Source organism: Anneissia japonica, unplaced genomic scaffold (assembly GCF_011630105.1).
Source record: "Anneissia japonica isolate Jap-2015-1 unplaced genomic scaffold, ASM1163010v1 scaffold1065_len1792383_cov172, whole genome shotgun sequence".
NCBI lineage: Eukaryota > Metazoa > Echinodermata > Crinoidea > Comatulida > Comatulidae > Anneissia > Anneissia japonica.
In genome coordinates, this window is record NW_022684135.1 from 451,893 (window position 1) to 465,297 (window position 13,405).

The window sequence follows — 13,405 nt, forward strand, 5'->3', positions numbered from 1 at the left end:
GTCTTACTATGTGTATTGAGGGTCCCTAATGATCAGCTTCGGCTGGATGGACCACCCTCATTAAAGATTGTTGAAATAAATAAATAAATAAATAAAAATCTGTCTTATGAACAACCAATTTCCTTGGTTAGACGACATACATGAAATTTATTATCTGCTTTAGCCTGTTTCAGCCAAGTTTTGACTTTTGAAGCAAAGAAGCCTAGGACTACTGTAGGTCAGCAAAAAATTGCCGTCCTGTGGCAAATCTTGGTCAGCAATTGCTGATTGCCGGTGTGAAATTCATAGGCTGTTCATTAAAGTAAGTTGGTAATATTAAGCATAATGGAGAAAATTGTGTGTAATGAGATCTTGCCTTCTACACTCAGATGCAAGGTAACTGAAAGGTTTCTCCCAAGCGTACATCTTGATAACTCGCATTCCAGCGATGATCTCATTCATAATGCGAATTCTTTCATCAGTCAAGATAGCAGTCTTTGATCTGTATAAAAAAAAATAAAAAATTTTCTATCATGTTACAGTATTTGCCACAAAAAAATAAAACGAGGCATTTTTTGGCAAAATGGCTAAGGCGAGACTTTTTTTTATACCTTGTTTATATACCGACTGCAAGTACTGATGATTTCAAATAAAAATAACATTTTATTTTTGGCCAATTAGCGCACCTGCCGCCACAAAAAAGTGAAAATTTCAGAAAAAGAATAAAAGCTTTTCTTTATTTTTATCAAGACCTCCAAAAAAAAAGACATGTATATTTCTTCCTGAAGCATTTAACCATCCTATTTTACATTCACCAGTAGAAGTTAAATTTTATTTTCTCCTCCATCTGTATGATTTTGGCAAAACTATTTGCTAAATACGAAAACAACATTTTATTTATATATTCCGCCCTCCTCCGATAATCTTTAAAAAATAAGTATGTGAAACAGAGACTAAAAAAAGTCTTGTCTAATAAGTTGTAGAAAAAGTTATTGGTATTTTCAGGGAATGATGGGTCATTAATTGAAGATTTGGTAATTGGGGAATGAAAGTACAGCACTCTTTTAAGAGGCAAGATGAAAATAATTTTGAGCCTTCCAAAGTTATTAACTTCAAAAATGTTTGTACATGTATACTTGTTCCGGAATACATGAAGGAACCTAAAAAAAAGGTCTGGCAGTCAACGTGTTAACCACCAAAATACAGTACCACTGATAAAGCAACTCCGATATAAAGACACGACATACCGAAATTTTGCAAAAAGTGTTCCAAACCATGCTTGTAGTGGAGCCATAAGCAGAACGATAAACACACCAGCAAAGCATGATGGGCCTATTTCATACCATAGCAACACAGTAACAGCAATTAACTGTAATGGAGCTATCCAGAGGTAGTGGACAAAGAGCATTGCCTGTGATTAAAGAAAAATAATAATAATAATAATAATAATAATAATAATAAACATTTATAACAATCATAACAATAATAATAATAATAATAATTTTAGAACAATCATATCTTGAAAAGTACAAGATAAGCTACCTAGATCGTACCATATGAATACAGGTATAAACATACACTTTTGATCCTGAATAGCATGTCCCATGTGGAGTAAAATAAATAAAGGTTTATCCATGCACATGTGCTGAAATCTATATTTTTTAGTAATAGTTTTCTTTATTTCTTTCGCATCCAAGAGCAAGTAACTTGCCAATTACAGGAGACAAGCTATTAATTGTCTTTTTATGTGGCTTAGAGAGTTGCTTTTAGTTGTCAGAAATGGTCTTGCTGCCACAGGAACTGAACCCATGACCCTAGGATTACAAGGCAAGTATCTTAGAAGGCAGTAGCAGCCACAGGTGTATCCAAGAACAGACACTTGAACACTATTCAATTGGATCAACCCAATGCCAGAACATACAAGTTGAATTACATACTTTAACAGTAGTTATCAAAAATGAATTGTTTGGATTGCCAGTAGTGATGGTAAAAATGGTAAATACAGTGAGGAGCCATCTTACATCCAACATCCAAAAAATCATCACAAACTTGGGGGAATGTCTTACACACAGATTGTCTTAAATATTAGACTTTAATACATTTAATGTATATTTCTAACAAGGTCTAGCCAAGGCCAGTTTCTAGGAGGAGCGACAGGCTTGCCTCCCATAGACTGTTATTTTATCAGGTAAATCAAATCAAATTGTTCTACTTTTTGACCAGAAGATACACAACACAAACTCAGTAGTGAAATATTATTTCAAAGAAAAACTATTATTTATTCTTTTTATCTTCTACATATCTGCTTTATACTATTAATAATATAATGACTATACTTTTTTTATCTTTTGCATACTGTAATTCAGACCAGAAACTTACCAGATCAAATCTGTTTACATCATTTGACAAAATGTTTACGATTTGTCCAACTGTTGTCTTTCCTAAAGCTGTACTACTCAACCTGAGGGCCTGCAGGAATGAGATGTTGGAACAATTGCATTAAAATGAAGTCAATTGAGAACAGTAGAACAATATTGTTTATAAATAAAAGAGACAAATGATGTAGTCAGTATAGAGGGCAAAGCCAGGTTTGACTCAGTCTGTTTAAAGTACACACAGTATAAAGTTTGAACCAGTCTGGGTTGACTCACATCTGGCCTGATACAATTATAACTAAAAAAACTGAACACAGACTAAGACCGGTCTAAAGTCAAGCCAAGCTCAGTCCAGTTGACTTATTTGTAGTCTTAACATGTTCGTGGTTACTGCCAGAGATGCGAGTTTACGCAGGGCACGAAGGATGTGAGTTTACATCCACACCTGTCCAAACATACCACTATTGTATTGCACACCAACTCGTTGACAGTGGTCGCCAAAGTACAAACCCTCGCCCAGGATGTTCACGGAAGAATCCGGAAATAATGTCATAAAAATAAATACAGATGTTTTTTTTTTGTTTCATTGCAGTTAAGAGGAATGGTGATTTACATTACGGTGGCACCCTTTATACCTTGGCATATGGGACGGCACTAGCAAAAAAGGCTTGCCAATGGCAATCAACATGTTTACCCAGCCAGGGGTACAGTAACTCAATACTGGTTAGAAATCACTCTCAACTCACAACTCAAACCAGGTAAAGTACTCAAGTTGACAATGGGTTGACCTTGGGTTGACAATTATTATCATCTCACTGTAGCCACAGGTCAAGCATGACTAATCAAATCTAGCGATTAGGAAGCTGATTCAAATACCAAAATAAGCTTATGATATTATTTAATTATTTATCAGTTTGGTACCTACAGTCATTATGTGACATCTTGATTTTGTGGGAGAGGAATTAGTGGCCACAATGATGGACCCTGAGAATTGAACTCATGGGCCCACAACTGACCACTGGCTACATTTCTTGCACCAGATAAAATATAGAATTTAAATTTTTATAAGATGAATTTACCATCAGTACATATAAACTTGGAGAAAGTGTTGTATTTTGGGCAATGTTGTTGCCAATTATTTCAATATGGCATTCTCTATCATAATAATTAATTTACAGCTAATAGTCATCCATCGACTGTGAAAAATCAAAACATCCTGAGCTCTCCACTATGATTAGCACAATGAATAACTGTATATATATTTTCTAATGCTTTTTGACTGTCTATGAGTAAAATTTGCACAGATTAATAAAATTCAAGGACTTTCTAAAGTTCTTGATTATTGAATATGCCATTTCGACAAGAAAAATACACAGTTTTGTCTACATAATAATGTTTACCTTTCGGTAAATAAGACCACTACATGCAACTCGTATCCTCATGCCCAATAGTGATGAGCAGAAAAAAAAAGGATGATGTGCTGTTACTGCAACAATGGAAAACAACACAATGACAGTGGCATATACGTAAGCTTCCTGGGTTGTTATATCTGAGTCCATGGTGAAGTACATGACGAGATAGCTCACAAACAGTGGTTGTATCGTTCTACTAAATTCCTATAATGAATGAAAAATATCATCAGATTAAGGTATAATTAAGTGGGACATGAAAAGTAAAATGTTAAAAGTACAACAGCGAGGCAGCTTATTTTTCCTTGGTACTCCATTTCATTGATGTAAACAATGTCGCAAATACAGTGTTTTATTACACACAAAAACGCCCATGACCTTCCGTAGTTGAGGAAGTTAGCATCATAAAAATTTACCATCTAAATATACATGTGTAAGTATATCTAAGAAAAAATAATATTTGGGAAATAATTTTTAAGTACGTCAAATATTAAGGTTACAGTATTTGCCAGAAATGTGTAAAATCTTGTCCTAAAAAATATCAATATTTATTATAAGCGAATTTGAATTGAATATATTTGTTTGTGTATGGAACAAATTTCAACTTACAAATATGACAAATACAATTAAATGAAAACATTTTGCCAAATAAAACATTATTCACTAATTAGTAAGAAATTAATAATCACCTCAACAAAAGCAAAGAGAGCTGTAATCATCAAAGGTTTCCATATAAAGCGGGCTACAGCCCAGCGCAGGCTTGGATCATAACTGCTACTTTTACTTTGTAAGACCTCTTTTTCCCATTTTCTAATGAAACAAAAACATTCAAAACTGAAATAAGAAATTGTCATTCTCTTTTCAATGAAGACAACAAAAAAGTCAGGAAAGACAGTTTAGAAAACATTGCCAAATTTCTACCATTTACCAATCATACCAAATATTACTTTACTGATTTGATGTACCCTGTGTAAAAAGTATGCAGATATGTTTCATTAGTTTTGAGGTAAATTTGGCAAAACAACAAATTCACAAACCGAGCCATGTATGACATCATGTTGTTTACAGTAATAAGTAGCAAAGGAAAGCCAAACCAGTCACTTGTTGCAAATCGTGTTTCAGAGGTACTGTAACATTTGGGCAAAACATGCTGGAATGTAAACATTTTCTAAATCTACATTATGCTATGCTGTTATTTTTCCCATTTTCAATGTTAAAACAAAATTTTAAACGTTTTGTGATGGATCCCACCTGAAAAATTCCTGAAATCATAAATTTTGAAGACAGATTTCTCAAATATTGTTCTTTTCAACAACTGCATGTTTAAACGCTTGTAACTTCATATTAGGAAATTATGTAGGATTTAAATGATTTTTTTACCATTTTATAGCTCTCATTTTAAGGCTTAACCCTGTATTAATAACCGCAATATTTGCAACGAGTGACTGCTTCTGCTTGTCTTTGCCACATACTCTATGCTTTAGTTGATAGCATTTCAATAGTTTTGTCTACAGTAACGCGGGTGAGTAACACAAGATGTCGTAGTGAATTTCACTAGTTCTTGTCCCATATTTCCTTACATGGGATGGGAATCACATATGTCATGTCCTGCAGGGATAATTTGCAAGATGGAAAATAATTCAAGATGATAAGAACACACTAAGGAAAAATGGCATGATTGAAAATGATGAGTCTTGAAATGGGAGGGGGCTGATGGAGGATAGGAAGGTGGAGTGGGAGGGCTTGATGATTAAGCGAGGGAGTGCTAGGTCACAAAATATGGTGACCTTTAGCTACTTGAGCATGATTTTTTTGCTTCAGATAATTTCAATGAGGGCAGGAGAGCCCTTCCAGATACACCATTGATCTAAGGACACAGAATAGGGAATGTTTGTAACTGCCTGTAAAATAGAGATTATGAGAAACACTGTGACAACATGAAGGATAATGGGAAGTGGATAGGAATAAAGTGGCCTATTTGTACAGTAAGTATTGGGTGGGGGGGGGAATTATGGTGGGAATATTAAAGATTGCTGGTACGAAAAAAAACTTTAGTTCAATGAGGAGATACCTGTTGTACATACCTTGATAAATGATCAACAAGGTGCTCTGCCTTATCATTATCAAGTAATGGGTACATATCCTGAATTTCCAAAGGCCTCTTATAGCCTATCTTGAACAGAGGAGTAAGCCAACTAGTAGGAGAAAAATATAAATAATAACAATTTGATAAAACTACTTTTTACAATAAAAATATTGTAACATTGTAAAAAATAAAATATGAAATTTTAGGTACAGTATGTCTGATTTTGCATGGAATACCGTTCCATCAATCAATTTACAGATTACAGGCACAAATCGTCTGTAATTTCTAGGCCATAGACATAGGTCATTCAAGGAAATTAATTTATTTTCTCATTCACCCTGCTTCTTCTTTTGTACCAATTCAAATTATTTTTCACCTTGTTTCAACATTGCAATTTGCAACCCTTTTCAACTTGACCTCGAAACATTGATAAGTTACAACAAAATTAGGGGGATAAACTTAATTTCTCCAGAAAAGGTTTTGATGAGAAACCATATATTTTTACTGGTGTTCATGTTCACCAAAGTATGGACAAAATCTTATTCTTATCTAAGAGCATTTTTATTTATTTTTTATAAGAAAACATTTTATAAGAACACTGAATAAAAAAACACTAAGAAGGCTGAAATTGATTAAAAATTAAGAACAAAATAGAACAAATTGAAGTTGAGGTAAAGTATCAAATGATATTACAGTAGAACCTCGTTTTTACGTACCCCAGTTATACGAACCCTCGGTTTTAGGTACGCCTCATTTCGACAATGACGTCATCAAAAACCACAAAAACATTCAAAACGAACAACCCTTTTCAGAGCCACCATAATTAAAAAGAGATTTGTTACTTCTGTCTGCTTATTATTTCAATACTAAAACAATAAACAAACCATATGCAACATATTTTCATTAAACAGCATCGTTGATTGAGTCTACTACCGGGCTGTTATAATTAAAACATCGTGAACTGAGCGTGTGGAAAACTTGTCTGGTCGAATTTTCGACACTAAGCTGGGTAGGCATAATTTCGTACACGAACGCTAATTGGTTGGCTCGCCCAATTCAGCGCATGTGGTTGCTGTTTCACGTACACGAACGCTAATTGGTTGGCTCGCCCATTGCAGTGCACGTTTTAGTTTGTCTCAGCGGCCCCAAGTTATACCTTTGTCGTATAGGTAATTTTACAATATTTTCATGTTCTTTAGTTAAATAAAAGATATAAAGTGATGAATTATTACACTAGACAAATGGTTTTATTTGAACACTTTATTATGACATTGTAATGATGAATAAAAAACACTAAACACATAGTTTTATTCGTACTGTAGGCCTAGAGGCTAGATCTAGCATAGATAACATCATTCGTACGTTCATAACATAGGCCTACCTTTATTAAGTGTTACATACGTATAGGGTTAAAGGTCACCACAAATTTAATCCAACCTCTATTTTACGAATCCCCTGATTTACGTACGTCCTCCGGTCCCGTACCATACAGTATGTAAGATCGAGGTTCTACTGTACTAGGAAAACCAACAAATCTTATCTGGTGACCCTACAAATTAAAGACCACCTCCAATTAAAGACCACTTTTCTGTGGTTCCAAATTCAAATTATTCTAATGAGAGACCAAAGCTGCTAAGAGACTATGGAAACCCTGGTCCCAAAAGTGGTCTTTTTTACTATTCGTATTTAGCTAATCTTTTAATATTGTCTATTTTTTATCTAGTTGTATATTTTTGATATTGTGTGTGATTTTGGTGTGTTTTCAGCTTAGTGTAAGTTTCTATTTGGTTATCTGTTTTTTGTAATGCAATAATTTCAGACCTGTTCTGCCTTTTGTAATATTTTGCTATACTGTACCTTAATAAATAAAAAAAAAAAAAAATAATTGGAGGGAGACCTGTAGTAATGCTGTACAATAATTTTCTATGCTTGAAAAATGGAATGTGTAAAAATAATAACCAAAATAAGAACATTTTGAGCCTGAAATCAGCAAAAAAATAAGAACACTGAGCCTGGGCAAAAAGTGTATTCCTTTTCCTATGGCAGAACCCTTTTTATTTAAATTTTAATACGCAGCTCAGAAGAATGTGGTCTTTTTTTTAATTACCTGAATTAATATGGAAGAACAAGTGCCATAAAATTTAATAAAACATGCCTGAATTCTAGACATTTTTATTAACCACCTCACAAAACACTAATACACTTGCAGGTATTTAATTAAATTTTTTTTATATTATGCCATCTGTTTGCTTCAGTACTATAATATGTATGCACCGGTATACTTCAGGTTTTGATTCACCGTACAGTATATGTGATGACATTCTAGAAATCACACCCTGGCCACTTGCATTCTCTATATGCAGTTTACCTAAATATTCAATTCAATTCAATTCAAAGTAAAATTTATTTAATTCCTTTTCAATTCATACAAAAATATAAATTTACAAGATCATAACAAATTTATCAATGCAAATTAGAAGCAGAAATAGTTGCTTTCCTTGTTTGTTCAAAGCATGCAGAAATGGAATATTTGATCATTTTGGAATATATTTATTATTCTCAAAATAATTATCAAATAATTATTTTTTCGAAAATATTATTTGATGTTCTCTGTAATAAAACGTTTGTTCCAAAGTCACTAATGCCCTCGTTTATTACCAGCTTCCTGCTCTATATTTTCGTGTAACTCTATGATTACTGGTCAAGAGACTTGACATTGGTGTCTCAAATTATTTAGAAAGTATGCCTGTATTTTATATAATATATTTCTAATCTAGAGAAGTTATGACAAAAAATGATCAGAACTCAAACATATTATGAACCATGTTGCCCATAACTACTGATCATCGGGATCATCTTCTACAGTATCATCACATCTGTTGATCTTAAAATCTGCGATAGATGTTAACTTTATATTTATGTAACATCCTTTGGTCCTATATGGAACAAATATCACAAGTATAAATATGTGGCTCAATATGAAACAATGATTGATAAGTATATATGATAAGTATTGTGTTAATTAAATTATCTTTTCAAACTTAGTCTTGGAGTGCTATCTTATTAATAATTTCTTAATTATAGATTTCCATCCCTTTGATTAATATATTGGGAAAGAATCATGTATTTGAATAATTTAAGACCTAAATTAAGATTCTATATACATTAGTTGCAGAGATACGCAAATTCAGTGAATATAAGGTCAGAGGTCAATTGTAGTATTTCCGTTCATTTTTTGGGCAAATGTTCCATTAGAACAAATAGAAACATGCATGTTCTGAATAATTTGAAAAAGGAACCAACAAGACATAGTTCCAACAAGACATAGCTCCCTTAATTTTAGAATACCGTACGTTACATCGGTGGCATCTAAAACTTTCTTTTTTAATGCTATAAAAAATTGGAACTCTATGCCATTGGAAATTAAATCTTGTCAAGTCCTCAATACTTTCAAAATAAAACTTTAAAAATTCTTAAATAATTGTTCAACTGAAGAAGGTGGGGATGTTTTTATGTAAATTTTGTTTTGTTGTTTTGTCTTAATTGTCAACGGACCACATTGGAAATAAGTCTTTGGACTTTATGGGCGTTCCAGGCATCCTTTGTCACTTTTTTTTTATGAACTTTTTATCGATTTTATGTATTTTATCTGTAATGTATACTGTTTTTTTATGATGCCAAATAAAGTCAAATCAAGTCAAATCCTTGCGACCAGCGGTTGCCAAAATATAAGAACCCTATATTTTCAAACTAATTTGCATATTTTAGCTAATTTGCATATGTTCCCGAGGTGTGACCAAGGTGTGATTGTGGAATTTCATCCCCTCATCATATGTACTTGATTAAAAAAGAAAAACCTTTGTTTGAAATTTGTTTGACTTTTGGCTCTTTTTTGAGCTAGATTGCCTAGCCTATTTGTGCACAAAATCACTAGGAAAATAGTTGCACGGAATCATACTGTAATTGCTGCATAACAGCAATGGTTATATTATTACGATTTGATAAAAGCCAAATTTTCGGTAAAATCTGCGGGGAAATCGGCCCTTATTTTCCGAAATGTTCGGACAATTTCTAGGCCAAATTTTTGCACGGAGGATATATTCCCCGCACAGGCCTTCTACAGTCTGGCATACAAGTGTATGTGCTGTAGCAGGTTAAAACAGCAATAAACCAAAATGGCAACGAACAAAACGGCAATAACTATTTGAAATGGCAATGAACCCAAAACGGTAATGATAAGTACCAAAACGGCAACAGACCAAAATGGCAATGACAACTACCAATTTTAATAGGCATAGACCAAAACGGCAAAAATTGTTTTAATGCCTCAAGCAGTATAGTATTTATAAACACAAAACTTACATAAAACATTAGTTGACTAACAATTTTTTGTATTACTGTACTACAATATTATATTTTATGATTATTAATATCACGTGTATCACTTGGTGTTATTTTTACAGGAACAACGAAAATGTTACAAGGTCGACTTGGTTTGATACAAATTTCTCAATAACGTTTGTTGCGATATATATATATATTTTATTAATGCATAAATTAAATGGAGATTTATAAAATAAATACAGTCAATAGATTAGTTTTTCATACATTTGTTTACTTGTCTGAAGCAGCACAAGGTTTGCATTTTCTTGTTTGGTTTATTTACATTTTCTTTACATATTCTGATGTTTATAAAATAGATACAGGTAGTAAAATGCAGATTTAATATACAATTTTAAATACATGTTAATAGCCATTCCACGGTTTCGGTCTTCGGGGCGGGCATCCTTCTAAAGCTAGAAAAATTCACTACTTCGACTCCTGTACTAGTTGCCTGGTAACTAACCATAAAATCGGAAAGAAACTTTCCCACAACCAAGGTTCCCACGGTGCTCATGAGGGTGAGAAGGCATATTCTTTGTACGCCGCCTTAAGGAATGTGAATGCATTACACTGCAAAGACTGAAGTAGGTCAGATGCTAAATATAGATGACTAGCTATTTTTAGCAGGTCATGGCAGTGGCAGTGAAGGTGTTCAAGTGCGTTCACCTACTTCATGTCACCATTAACTTCCGAGTCATCAATCTGATGATCATATTTATAAAACGCCGTGGCTAGAGATACGGTACCGTATTTCTACTTCAATTTGCTAAAGGTACGGTAAATGGCATTACGTCACCATCACCCAATGAAGTGCCAGAATGTGCGTAACGTCATTTTTGAAGACTAGCATTGCATTGCAGATCACCCGCGATGAGCGGTGAAACGAGAACGATGTACAGTTCTGGGAAATTAGAACATCAAAAAGTACAATATTGTTTGACTTAGTACTGTTATCGATAAATAGGCTTATGGTTCCATTTAGTAAAGAGTTTCATTTAGCTAGGCCTATGTATAACCATTATCAAACAAGGACTGATTCAACTCTTGGCATGCCTCTAGGCCAAGCTTAAATTCTTCGCTTGGCGAAAAATCTAAGCAAGCCTGCTCGGCCTTGCTTGGATTCTGCTTTTCGCGGCAGCTGCTCTGGTGACATTGATCTGAGTGGCATAGGCCTATATCAGTCATAAACTTAGCCTAGTTCCTCCGTCATCATACCGTCTGAACTTCATAATCCCTACATCCCAAGTTTTAGTCCAAGAAGCTCGAAATAATACCACGCTTTACAATCCCACCAAAATATTCATACAATTTGAATGCACAAAACTTTTCGTAGGGCTAGACTTTGTCACTGTTATGGTACAGAATCTAGGCCTAGATCGAGAGAATAAGTTTTCCCTTCGTGATTATTACTATTGAGTCAAATTTTTCCAATAATTTTGATGCACACCTTATACTGTCATAGAAAAATAGGCATACCACTCAATAATAAGAGTCATGTCATTTATATAGCCTTATCAAGCAAGGCATCATCCTCAGGACTTAGGTCAAGGCCCATGTATACACACACTACTGCTAGTCTTTGGTAATCTATTTATGACAACACTTGCAATAAAAAAATGAATATACTGTAAACAAGAGAATTCATACAGGCCTACTTTTACTATAAAGTGGAACCATACGCCTATTTAAGGATGGCAGTAAAGTCAAACAATATTGTACTTTTGATGTTCTAATTTCCCAGTACTGTACAATGATCGTTCTCCTTCCACCGCTCATCGCGGGTGATATACAATGCCAGTCTTCAAAAAATGACGTCACGCACATTCTGGCATTTCATTGGGTGATGGTGACGTAATGCCATTTACCGTACCTTTAGCAAAACGAAGTAGAAATACGGTACCGTATCTCTAGCCACAGCGTTTATAAAAATACATTAATTGTAAAATACTATAGTTTAAATGGAATGTACTGTACAAATACATATATTTTAATATTCTGATATAAAAGTATATTTGATTAAACAAATTAAATCATAATCATAACATTCGTGGCCTTTTTTTTATTAATAATTCAGATATTGATAAATACAAATATGTACAGTATTTGACTTTTCACTTCTTATTAAGGAAGAAAAAGAACATGCTAAAATTATATTCAAATTACTTGTAATTAATAACAATCGTAAAAAACTTAAAACAACAATCATACTAAAAAAAAACACACAGAATATTAGGCCTACAAATGGTAATCAAGCATCGTAAAAAAAGACAAAATAAATAAAATTACGGTAATACCCAGTCTGAAATACGCACCAAAAAAACTTTTAAAATACAGAACCATTTAAAAATTACTTTCCAAACATAAAGCACTAGTGCGTATATCGGCGTTCCATACTGAGGCTGTTTATCGCGACCGAAATGATCTGCATTCGCTAGGCCTAGGAAGTAGGCTAGATAGATTAGCGTTTTTCTATATTAATTCTAACATAGCCTATGTCATAGGCCTCTAGGCCTATATAGGCTTAGCCTACTCTAATTAAGGGAGTAATAGACCGAGTCTCACCAAAAGAACAGCCTCGACAACCAGGTAGCATTACGATAAGGGTGCTCATCAAATTCAAAGTTTTCATCATTCCCGTCTTCCTTCTTTGGACATTCGCGGGGCTTTTTTGGATGGCTGTCGTCAGTGTTGTTGGCCATCACGATGGTGCTCTCCAAACCTTCCTTCGGAGTACGGTGCGGATAAACCTAAAAAAACAGAGAGAGCCTCTCAAATCATGCCACCTTTCTAAACTTTATGTAACACTACAGTAGTTCTGACTTGCATTGTTCTTTTGGAAATCCGTGCTAAAAGAATTGCCGACAGTGCATTTCACTTCCCATCATAAAAAATTGCACCATCAACGCATGTATTTCATGGCATACTTTCAAGACAAAACTACATATTTTAGAGAGGGCGCTACCACATACACGCTGAAGGTGGTGGCATCCACATTATACAAATTATAAAAGAAGAAAAATAATTATAAACAAGGCATTAAATTATTAACTAAATTAACAAAAATACATATAGGCCTACACTTACAAACTGCAATTGGCAATTAAAAGTACTATTCCAGACAAAGTGAGAGAGGGAGGGAGAGAGAGAGAGAGAGACTGGGGCTAATTACAATC

At 33.9% G+C, this 13,405-nt stretch overlaps 1 protein-coding gene across 1 annotated transcript in view; it reads right to left on the bottom strand.

Annotated features, from left to right (window-relative positions):
- The window catches only part of LOC117103548 (multidrug resistance-associated protein 4-like), a gene marked incomplete in the record, with an annotated part of 38,104 nt that extends 24,947 nt beyond the window's left edge, over positions 1–13,157 (bottom strand). Inside the window, 7 exon segments of the mRNA XM_033244122.1 lie at positions 356–481; positions 1,227–1,390; positions 2,359–2,448; positions 3,755–3,970; positions 4,453–4,573; positions 5,848–5,958; positions 12,795–13,157. Of these exon segments, the coding sequence (XP_033100013.1) occupies positions 356–481; positions 1,227–1,390; positions 2,359–2,448; positions 3,755–3,970; positions 4,453–4,573; positions 5,848–5,958; positions 12,795–12,931 (965 nt within the window).
- Between the last annotated feature and the right edge of the window lie 248 nt (positions 13,158–13,405).